Genomic DNA, 11,776 nt, shown 5'->3' on the forward strand with positions numbered 1-11,776 from the left:
GACTGTATGGAACACATTCTTGGTTCATGGCAACCAGGAGGACAACCTGCATGTGTCTCTGTCTCCCAGGGGCTACTCTACGGTTGGACACCTGGGATGGGTGGGCGGAGTTCCTCAGAGGCTGCTTCCTGGGACACAGACTGACCGTCCAACGACACCTGTCTAGGGAGAGACCTGTGATGAGGTCAGAATACACATCTACACACTGAACTGTATGATAGACTTACTATCAACAGTGATGGTACTGAACCTTTATATAGCTTACAATGATAGTACTGACCCTGTATATAGCTTACAATGATGGTACTGAACCTTTATATATCTGCATCTGTCCTCGTGCTCCTAGACCTTAGTGCTGCTTTTGATACCATCGATCACCACATTCTTTTGGAGAGATTGGAAACCCAAATTGGTCTACACGGACAAGTTCTGGCCTGGTTTAGATCTTATCTGTCGGAAAGATATCAGTTTGTCTCTGTGAATGGTTTGTCCTCTGACAAATCAACTGTAAATTTTGGTGTTCCTCAAGGTTCCGTTTTAGGACCACTGTTGTTTTCACTATATATTTTACCTCTTGGGGATGTTATTCGAAAACATAATGTTAACTTTCACTGCTATGCGGATGACACACAGCTGTACATTTCAATGAAACATGGTGAAGCCCCAAAATTGCCCTTGCTAGAAGAATGTGTTTCAGACATAAGGAAGTGGATGGCTGCAAACTTTCTACTTTTAAACTCGGACAAAACAGAGATGCTTGTTCTAGGTCCCAAGAAACAAAGAGATCTTCTGTTGAATCTGACAATTAATCTTAATGGTTGTACAGTCGTCTCAAATAAAACTGTGAAGGTCACTTCTAGGTTAGACTACTGCAATGCTCTACTTTCCGGCTACCCGGATAAAGCACTAAATAAACTTCAGTTAGTGCTAAATACGGCTGCTAGAATCCTGACTAGAACCAAAAAATGTGATCATATTACTCCAGTGCTAGCCTCTCTACACTGGCTTCCTGTCAAAGCAAGGGCTGATTTCAAGGTTTTACTGCTAACCTACAAAGCATTACATGGGCTTGCTCCTACCTATCTCTCTGATTTGGTCCTGTCGTACATACCTACACGTACGCTACGGTCACAAGACGCAGGCCTCCTAATTGTCCCTAGAATTTCTAAGCAAACAGCTGGAGGCAGGGCTTTCTCCTATAGAGCTCCATTTTTATGGAACGGTCTGCCTACCCATGTCAGAGTTGCAAACTCGGTCTCAACCTTTAAGTCTTTACTGAAGAATCATCTCTTCAGTGGGTCATATGATTGAGTGTAGTCTGGCCCAGGAGTGGGAGGGTGAACGGAAAGGCTCTGGAGCAACGTACCGCCCTTGCTGTCTCTGCCTGGTCGGTTCCCCTCTTTCCACTGGGATTCTCTGCCTCTAACCCTATTTCAGGGGCTGAGTCACTGGCTTACTGGGGCTCTCTCATGCCGTCCCTGGAGGGGGTGCGTCACCTGAGTGGGTTGATTCACTGATGTGGTCATCCTGTCTGGGTTGGCGCCGTGTCATGGCGGAGGTCTTTGTGGGCTATACTCAGCCATGTCTCAGGATGGTAAGTTGGTGGTTGAAGTTATCCCTCTAGTGGTGTGGGGGCTGTGCTTTGGCAAAGTGGGTGGGGTTATATCCTTCCTGTTTGGCCCTGTCCGGGGGTGTCCTCGGATGGGGCCACAGTGTCTCCTGACCCCTCCTGTCTCAGCCTCCAGTATTTATGCTGCAGTAGTTTATGTGTCGGGGGGCTAGGGTCAGTTTGTTATATCTGGAGTACTTCTCCTGTCCTATTCGGTGTCCTGTGTGAATCTAAGTGTGCGTTCTCTAATTCTCTCCTTCTCTCTTTCTCTCTCTCGGAGGACCTGAGCCCTAGGACCATGCCCCAGGACTACCTGACATGATGACTCCTTGCTGTCCCCAGTCCACCTGGCCGTGCTGCTGCTCCAGTTTCAACTGTTCTGCCTTATTATTATTCAACCATGCTGGTCATTTATGAACATTTGAACATCTTGGCCATGTTCTGTTATAATCTCCACCCGGCACAGCCAGAAGAGGACTGGCCATCCCACATATGCTCTCTCTAATTCTCTCTTTCTTTCTCTCTCTCGGAGGACCTGAGCCCTAGGACCATGCCCCAGGAATACCTGACATGATGACTCCTTGCTGTCCCCAGTCCACCTGACTGTGCTGCTGCTCCAGTTTAAACTATTCTGCCTTATTATTATTCGACCATGCTGGTCATTTATGAACATTTGAACATCTTGACCATGTTCTGTTATAATCTCCACCCGGCACAGCCAGAAGAGGACTGGCCACCCCACATAGCCTGGTTCCTCTCTAGGTTTCTTCCTAGGTTTTGGCCTTTCTAGGGAGTTTTTCCTAGCCACCGTGCTTCTACACCTGCATTGCTTGCTGTTTGGGGTTTTAGGCTGGATTTCTGTACAGCACTTTGAGATATCAGCTGATGTACGAAGGGCTATATAAATACATTTGATTTGATATAGCTTACAATGATAGTATTGACCCTGTATATAGCTTACAATTATGGGACTGACCCTGTATATAGCTTACAATAATGGTACTGACCCTGTATATAGCTTACAATGATAGTATTGACCCTGTATATAGCTTACAATAATGGTACTGACCCTGTATATAGCTTACAATTATAGTACTGACCCTGTACAGTGCCTTGCGAAAGTATTCGCCCCCCTTGAACTTTGCGAACTTTTGCCACATTTCAGGCTTCAAACATAAAGATATAAAACTGTATTTTTTTGTGAAGAATCAACAACAAGTGGGACACAATCATGAAGTGGAATGACATTTATTGGATATTTCAAACTTTTTTAACAAATCAAAAACTGAAAAATTGGGCGTGCAAAATTATTCAGCCCCTTCACTTTCAGTGCAGCAAACTCTCTCCAGAAGTTCAGTGAGGATCTCTGAATGATCCAATGTTGACCTAAATGACTAATGATGATAAATACAATCCACCTGTGTGTAATCAAGTCTCCGTATAAATGCACCTGCACTGTGATAGTCTCAGAGGTCCGTTAAAAGCGCAGAGAGCATCATGAAGAACAAGGAACACACCAGGCAGGTCCGAGATACTGTTGTGAAGAAGTTTAAAGCCGGATTTGGATACAAAAATATTTCCCAAGCTTTAAACATCCCAAGGAGCACTGTGCAAGCGATAATATTGAAATGGAAAGAGTATCAGACCACTGCAAATCTACCAAGACCTGGCCGTCCCTCTAAACTTTCAGCTCATACAAGGAGAAGACTGATAAGAGATGCAGCCAAGAGGCCCATGATCACTCTGGATGAACTGCAGAGATCTACAGCTGAGGTGGGAGACTCTGTCCATAGGACAACAATCAGTCGTATATTGCACAAATCTGGCCTTTATGGAAGAGTGGCAAGAAGAAAGCCATTTCTTAAAGATATCCATAAAAAGTGTTGTTTAAAGTTTGCCACAAGCCACCTGGGAGACACACCAAACATGTGGAAGAAGGTGCTCTGGTCAGATGAAACCAAAATGTAACTTTTTGGCAACAATGCAAAACGTTATGTTTGGCGTAAAAGCAACACAGCTGAACACACCATCCCCACTGTCAAACATGGTGGTGGCAGCATCATGGTTTGGGCCTGCTTTTCTTCAGCAGGGACAGGGAAGATGGTTAAAATTGATGGGAAGATGGATGGAGCCAAATACAGGACCATTCTGGAAGAAAACCTGATGGAGTCTGCAAAAGACCTGAGACTGGGACGGAGATTTGTCTTCCAACAAGACAATGATACAAAACATAAAGCAAAATCTACAATGGAATGGTTCAAAAATAAACATATCCAGGTGTTAGAATGGCCAAGTCAAAGTCCAGACCTGAATCCAATCGAGAATCTGTGGAAAGAACTGAAAACTGCTGTTCACAAATGCTCTCCATCCAACCTCACTGAGCTCGAGCTGTTTTGCAAGGAGGAATGGGAAAAAATGTCAGTCTCTCGATGTGCAAAACTGATAGAGACATACCCCAAGCGACTTACAGCTGTAATCGCAGCAAAAGGTGGCGCTACAAAGTATTAACTTAAGGGGGCTGAATAATTTTGCACGCTTAATTTTTCAGTTTTTTATTTTGTTAAAAAAGTTTGAAATATCCAATAAATGTCGTTCCACTTCATGATTGTGTCCCACTTGTTGTTGATTCTTCACAAAAAAATACAGTTTTATATCTTTATGTTTGAAGCCTGAAATGTGGCAAAAGGTCGCAAAGTTCAAGGGGGCCGAATACTTTCGCAAGGCACTGTACATACTGTATTACCTCAACTACCTCGCACCCATGCACATTGACTCGGTACTGGTACTCCTTGTATATAGCCTTGTTATTGTTATTGTGTTACTATTTAGAAAATATTTTCTTACTTTTTAACTCTGCATTGTTGGGAATGGGCTCGTAATAAAGCATCTCACAGTTGTTTTCGGCGTATGTGACCAATACGATTAGATTCTCATCTGAACAAATGAATGCTCTCGTTGTTATAATGAGGAATTTATTTAAATAATTTGGTTTTCCTTGAAGATTTGAATGTGCTGAGAAAGCCTTTCGTGATGGATCTAGACAATCTGGTGAAAAGGGAGGGTTTGCGACTCTTCTCTTCAAGTGGGAAGGACGATGCGATATCATAAATTCCCTCTGGAGAAAAGGAGCCATGAGATGTTGTCATCGTCTCTGCAACGAAAGACCATCCAGCATGCCATCAATTTACATTTTTACTCATTTATCAGACACTCTTATCCAGAGAGACTTACAAGGAGCAATTAGGATGAAGTGCCTTGCTCAAGAGCACATTGACAGATTTTGCCTCGTGAACTCAGGGATTCTGAACCAGCAACCTATCGGTTACTGGCCCAACCTCTTAACCCACTAGGCTACCACCCAGCCCACAGTACAGTATGTCATAGGTAACAACTCAGAGGAGTACAATGTCTTTCCAAATGAATTAGTGGAATGGTAAAGGGATAATGTCTCAGTCTTGACTGAGCAGCAGCCTAAACAGCAGCAGGGCTTACCTGTAAAGTACACAGTAGGGGAAATGTTCTGAGGCTGGTACTCCAGAGACTCTTGAGGACAGAGGTTCTTACTAACATTCTTGGAACCCTGGTTGGTGGGAAAAGGCACATTAAAACAAACTGAAATGTTTTCGATATCTTACAGTACAGCATATCAACTGCAAAGAACCAGTGCAATGCCATGACACAAAGAATCATATAAAAGGTCAACAGCAGTGTTATTCATGAAAGATGTATGTGTACTATACCTTTGTATTGAAGGTGAGGACCTGCTCTCCAGTACTGCTGATGGTATCCCTTTCCAAATCAAACACGCCTTCTACAATGTCACTGGTGGCCACGCTGGTAGCGGACTCAAAATAACATTTAGCAGTGGCTTTGGTGATCATTTGAAGAATGACCATGCAAGTAGAAGTCTTTGGATCGTTCTGGACTGAAACATCAAAGTTTATGTTTTCATACTCATCTGACCACTGTCTCAGGAAGCACTTCACTGTCTCTTCAGCAAATATCTGGAGAAGCTGAGAGGAGAGCTCCTTGGATATGGCACATTGTTCCTTTCCCCATTTCAGCCTTGAAAGAATGGAGTCTGAAGCACTTTTGGCTGCTTCCAATGTTAAGACCTGTGGAGTGCTGTGGCTGTCCTGAATGGCTATCACTTTATCCACCAATTCATGGCTGAAAATGTGGATGGTCCAAGTGGAAATTATTTTTCTCAATTTCCTAACAGCAGATCGGAGGTCGTCAAGATGAGAAGCACCCTGTCCATTTTCCTGTGTGTTCTCAACACTTTCCACCATAATGTCCACTACCACCCCAGCAGCTTGCCTGACTTTGTCCACAAAGGTTACAGGAAGTAAGTCCTCTGTGTGAAAGAAGTCCTCAATGATTGTGTTTCTAACAATGGGAAAGTCAATCTGAGCAGGAAACTCAGTGGGGATGGGAGTCCCGGGTAAAGCAAAGTGCCATTTCGACTGCCTTAATTTTGAAGTAGGTGTTAGAGAGATGGAGGAGCGTGAAGAAGAGGTATTTCTTGTATTTTGGCTGTCAGCACTCCTACAACGGATCGTGTCAATATCCTCCAGCATGGATCCTGAGAGCTTAGTGGTTTTAGGTAGTAATTTGTGCGGAATGTCCACACAGGCATCGTTTCCACCAGGTGTAACACTGCTCTGGTTGACCTCAAGATGGCCGAGACTTGCTCTTTGTGATGCAGGACTGCTTTGATATGTAAAGATTTGGATTGAACCAAGTGTTGTGTCTGATCTTTGAAGATCTTTTCGGAGAAACTCCGTAATCTTACTTTGCAGACTGTTGTAGATGTTACGAGCAACAGACCAGATTCTTTTCTCAGAAACCTGTCCAGTGGTGAGCAGGGAGGTTCCAGATACCATGTCAGATGATTGGGTGGTCTGGGTGAGCTCCTGCTGGTCTTTCACCATGGTTTGTATAATATCAGTAGATGTGGTGGATGTAGATACAGACTGAAGGTACTGTTCTGTTGTACCTTCCTCCACAATGTTAAATGATCTAGAGAGGACCTCACTCACTCCTTTCTCAGCTTTAGTTTGGAACTCATGACTAGAGAGTTTTTGGAGGCTCTTTGTAGAAAGACTGTGGGAAGATGCAATGCCTTTGGAGGCAGCCGTGCTGCAATCTAGACTTACTGGAGAGGTTCGCTCAGGAGAACCTTGGAGACGTTCAAACATGTCTTCACATGGTGTTGGGGACCTTGACAAGGAGATGTCCTTCAGCTGAGACAGAACACCACCTACCAACATGTTGACCTCAAGGGACATATCAGATATTTTCTTTCCTACTGTGGAGAAGCAAGGTGCATTTGATGCCTGATCTTCGCATGAGGTCAAGATTGTTGAAATGACCTCTTTGGTACTATTGGTCAGTAGAGCCTCGTCTGTTTCAGTCCAGAGAAGTTTTGAACTCTCGCTGACACCCCTGTGTAGAGCCACTTCAAGGTTCAAACTGTGCAAGTGAGGCACACTCTTACTAGCTTGCCTCAAGTCCTGGCTTGCCAAACAAATGTGCTCCTTAGTCCCAAGATGTCCAGAGTCCTCTGTGGGTATATGACTAGACATTCTGCTCAGCATGTCTGACCTCCGCTGATGAATGATGAAGTCCTTTAATGTCTTCTGAATATTGTTATATAAACTAGTGGTAGCAGACCAGATCCTGCTCTGTAGCTTTTGTGCATTTTCCTGGAGGTCAGGTTCTCTCTCCTCTACTTCTGCAGGTTGCGCCAAGCTCTGCAGGTCTTCCACAAATGTTTCAATGATGCCAAAGGCAGCAGAATCCGCACAAATATCCTTTGACCATGTGTACTGGTTTTGAATGGAACAATACCTGGATGCTACAGAATAAGCAGGCTGTGCACTAGTTAAGCTACTGGAGGACTTTTTAACTAGGAACTCACTCACTGCTTGAGTGGCATTTCTCTTAAATTCCTCACTTGAGAGTTTTCTAATACAATCTAACAGACTAGTCAAAGAAGCTGTGGCCTTACTTCTGCTGTCCTCAATTTGACAGGGGAACTCACATACTATTGGTGATGAGGCCCTGGAATGGGCAATATCCCCAAGCTGAGCCAGAACACCCTCTACAAATTTCTCTCTCTCAATAGAGAAGCCTGATCCTTTTTCTCCAACAGTGTACAGGGGGTCCTCCTTTGACACCTCAGTGTTGTACACGACCAGAAGCTCTGAGATGACTTCTTTGGTGCAAGTTGTCAGAAGGAGCTTGCTTTCTTCTGACTCAGTTTTTGCCCAAAGAGGTTTTGAGCACTCACTTAGGCCTCTTTGTAAAGTAACTTCACCAGTGGACTCTGGCAACTGAGGCTCACTCTTACTGGGCCTATACGTCATGTCTAAGCAAGGAAGTGGAACTGTCTCCTTAAACTCAGCATTTGTGATGTTATCATCAGATGTGACAATGCTCTTTAAGGCACATCGCTGAAGCTTGCTGAAATAATCTTTCAAGTTGTTTTGGATGCTGTGGTAAATGTGAACAGCAGCAGACCAGGCACTCTTCTGTTGGGGACTCTCTTCAGATTCAGCCAAGGACTTCATATCTGACACGAAAGTCTTAACAACTACTGACGCTGCTGAGCCCACTGGATGAATTGACTCTGTATTTACAATGCCAGACAATGTTTGACCTGATACAGCACCTGTTAACTCAGACTGAATGACTGAACTAGGAAAGCTCAAACTACTGACTTTTTTGTCAAGAACTCCACTCACTGCTTGTATTGCTGATGTTTGAAACTCCCGGCTGGAGAGTTTTTGGATGCTCTTAGATGTGAGCGTGCAGGAGGAACCAGATTCACCAATATTGTAGCTGGTCTCGTATTTCCTTATCAGGGCATCAAGATCCTCAATGAAGCCAACATGCGATGCCAAAAACGTGATCTTGTCCTTCAGATCTTCCAGCAAATTCTGTTCGTTCTCGTCAACAAAAGCCACCATTGTGTCAGAGATCATGGTCATGACTTGCCCTGTTAGACTCTTGCTCTCTTGGTCAACTTTTTCAAGTTTAGCAGCCAGCTCTCTCACCATGCTCTCAGTCACCTTGGTCTGTGAGTCTCCCCTTACCGGTGTCACTACAGAGGTTTGGCTAGCGGAGGCACTCTTAACGACCACTGATAAGGCCGACTTGACATCTTTAGCCAACTCTGCCATTACAGCAGGGGTTAGCATCATAGAGCCTGCACTTCCAGATGGAGAATTGGACATGCATGCAAGTTTGGATAGAGAACCTTGCAGGCTGTCCTGCACACAGGTGACAAGGGTGTCCTCTGAGACACCTAAGAGGACTTGTAGCGTCTCAGAGTTGGTTGTTTTCTTCTGCACATCAGACAGAGAGGTTAGAGTCCTTGGGAAAAAAACCGCAGAAATCATCAAAGTCAAACAAATAATATGTAAGGCTGTGATGCACATTCAGTGTGTCAAATACATCTGCACCATTGAAAACAATGAGGAAAACGCTGCTGTTTCTCTGAGAAAAAACCTTAGTGTGATGTCAGCCTAACTGCTTAATTTCTAAAGCCCAATAAAATGTATTTTGTATAAGTCATTTGTATTGAAACTGGCCTGTAGATATCTATCTATCCTGGCAATATCTATCCTCTACAAAAATCCAAATTGCTATAAACTTCAAATACTGTAACTTCTAATAACTTCAAGGACAATCATAAATACAAGGCAGTTTGAAGAATGTTAAAGGGAAATTTCTAAATGTTTCAACTTCATATTCATCATCTCCAGCACCACCCCAACATCAGCATATGTGAAAAATGGGCATTTCTATGTTTTGTAGTAAAAAAGAAAGAGGAAGATAAGTGTTTTCTATGACATCATCAACCAATTAGCAGGCAATGCCTACTCATAATTGGTTAAAAATCACACGATGCACACTGATGATGTCATTAGAATCTAGAGCTGAGCATTTAACCAACATTTTTGTTATTTTTCGGTTTTTAAACAACTAATTGACCGACGTCGGCTCAATTATTTGAATTCCATATAGTTAATTTTTTTCTTCTTCTGTGAGCTCGATGCTCAGTTTCTGTAGAGATAAATCAGATCAAGCACGAACTATGCAATGTAGTAGGGAGTTGTAGTTTCCAACAGGCCAATATTCTACATAGTTTAGCACAGAAAATACGGCAATTAATTCCCATAATCCATTGCACGCCCACTTGCTTGTCCACTCTGTGTGGAGCAGATACGGAAACCTCATTAACTGAGACGGAGAGACGAGAGAATGCATGAGAGAGATAAAAAGCAGTTGCGTTGCGAGGATTCTCTACCTGGAAATACATGATCTAAGTGATTGACAGTTGGTGTTCAGCGGTCATAAAAGTAGGTCTTATTTACTTAGAAGAACTACTAAAATAGTGATTTTGTCAGACAGGATAAGCAGCAGCTCTATAGAGATGAGTTGATGACATGGAATGAAATAATAAAGTCATCAAATAAATATTTTATATGAGAAAGTAAATGATGGTTGATAAGTCATAAACAGTAATGGACAGTCACTACCATCATGGGACTTTTATTCATTGTTTTATTATGTGTTGTTACAGCATTCAACACACATAATCCATAGTGCATTCAATGTCTAAAAAAAGTATTGAAATCCAAAACCGTGATTATTTTTTAAATATTTGAATGGAAACCAAACCAACCTCAAAAAGCACTAATTTCTCAGCACTATTGGAAACAGTTACGTCCCTCTATATTTTGTTTACTACAAAGCATGGAAATGTGTAATTTTCACATATGGTGATGCTGGAGATGAATACGAAGTTGTTAAATTTCCCTTTAAGAACATACCTCATGGCCCCCTTGGGCAGGTAGCTTCCACTGCCCAGACTGCCCTTAGTCAGGTAAATCTCCTTGAACTTAAGTTGTGATTCCTGTTCTTCTTCCTCTTCCTGCTCCATACAGTTGGAGGAAGGGTAGGGAGTCGGGATGCGAAAGCTATTGTAAGACTTTCGACTGCCTGGCCTCTTAGGTACACCAGCCTCAGTAAATCTCACGCGGGACTTGGTGTTAGTCTTGTCGTCTAACAGACTGGTGAGTGACGCTGTGAGAGATCTCTGTGACAATGGAGAGGAGGCAGCATCTTGGATGCCCAGTAGTTCGTAAAGACCTGGGATGATGATCTGCATCAGCTTGTCCGATAAAAACTGGACAATCCTCAGACACAAGCCGGCAAGCTGTTGTTTTGTCAGCTGTATTCCAGAAACAGAAGAAGTGTTTTAAAATGTTGCATAGTGCGTCTTTCAAAAGCTTATGAACAAGGTTAAACATTAGGCAGAGTTTTCATGGTAATCTGATTAAATTGTCAGTAACATGATCTTACCGGGTCAAACATGCCCTCACGAATCCCCCTCCATTGCCTGAAAACAATATTGTTATAAATGTTGTCATATCAGGATGCGTGGCAGAATAGTTTTTATTTAATTATTTGCCTGATCGTGAAGTTATACTTGCTTTGTGTCAGTTGTTTTGGCAAAATTGCAATGTGACAACTTTTCTAGCACTGAACATTTTTTTCAGATTGATCAGTTTCTAATTTGATCCTATTTCCTTGAAGGTGTGATAGTACCAAAGAAAACAGAACATACTTCTCAGTTAGGTTTTGAAGGAAGTCCATAAGTGTCAGATGTTCCACATTGTTGAGCTTTCCCTCTTCTGTGGTTTCCATCACTGAGGTTGCTCTGCTCCTGGTAGAATTGCTCTGCTCCTGGTAGAAATGTAATTATATTGCAAATAATCAAACTTAATTAACAACAAATATCATACTGAAATAATTATTAACTGTTAAAGAGGGGAGGAGCATTGGCAACGTTGGGCCAATTAAACAACTGCAACACAACAGAGATGGTTGTGGTACGTCAACATTGCCAATGATAGCATCACTGAAATGACAAGGTCAACTTACCATCTCATTGACAGCTTCAGAGGTCAGGTGGTCATCCATCACACAGACAGGCAGGTCTAGAGACTGGGACAAGGCTCTATGGTCATAACCAGGAGAGAATGGAAACATCAGAGCAGTCCCAATGGCAGAATCTAACCACTGTCTTCATGTCAAAGACTCACTCACTCATTTGCTTTGTCAAACCTACCCCTTAGAATGACTTCGATATTA

At 42.9% G+C, this 11,776-nt stretch overlaps 1 protein-coding gene across 1 annotated transcript; it reads right to left on the minus strand.

Annotated features, from left to right (window-relative positions):
• Positions 1 to 4,567: 4,567 nt before the first annotated feature.
• LOC118966784 (uncharacterized) lies at positions 4,568 to 11,766 on the minus strand. Its single transcript, XM_090237266.1, has 7 exons — positions 11,567 to 11,766; positions 11,250 to 11,368; positions 10,985 to 11,021; positions 10,453 to 10,853; positions 5,350 to 8,989; positions 5,102 to 5,189; positions 4,568 to 4,760 (listed from the first exon to the last, which is right to left on the minus strand). The coding sequence occupies exons 1-7, from the start codon at positions 11,672 to 11,674 to the stop codon at positions 4,582 to 4,584; spliced, it is 4,572 nt and encodes a 1,523-aa protein (XP_090093392.1). The 5' UTR covers positions 11,675 to 11,766; the 3' UTR covers positions 4,568 to 4,581.
• Positions 11,767 to 11,776: the final 10 nt, after the last annotated feature.

The sequence above is a fragment of the Oncorhynchus mykiss genome, chromosome 1 (genome assembly GCF_057628025.1).
Source record: "Oncorhynchus mykiss isolate SJ-2025 chromosome 1, ASM5762802v1, whole genome shotgun sequence".
Classification (NCBI taxonomy): Eukaryota; Metazoa; Chordata; class Actinopteri; order Salmoniformes; family Salmonidae; genus Oncorhynchus; species Oncorhynchus mykiss.

Coding starts and splice junctions, on each gene's coding strand:
- LOC118966784 (XM_090237266.1), bottom strand. CDS start 11,674: ATGTTTCCATTCTCTCCTGGTTATGACCATAGAGCCTTGTCCCAGTCT. Junction 11,369..11,566: donor CTGAAGCTGTCAATGAGATG/GTAAGTTGACCT, acceptor CATTTCTACCAG/GAGCAGAGCAATTCTACCAG. Junction 8,990..10,452: donor CTGCCCAAGGGGGCCATGAG/GTATGTTCTTAA, acceptor TTTTTTCCCAAG/GACTCTAACCTCTCTGTCTG.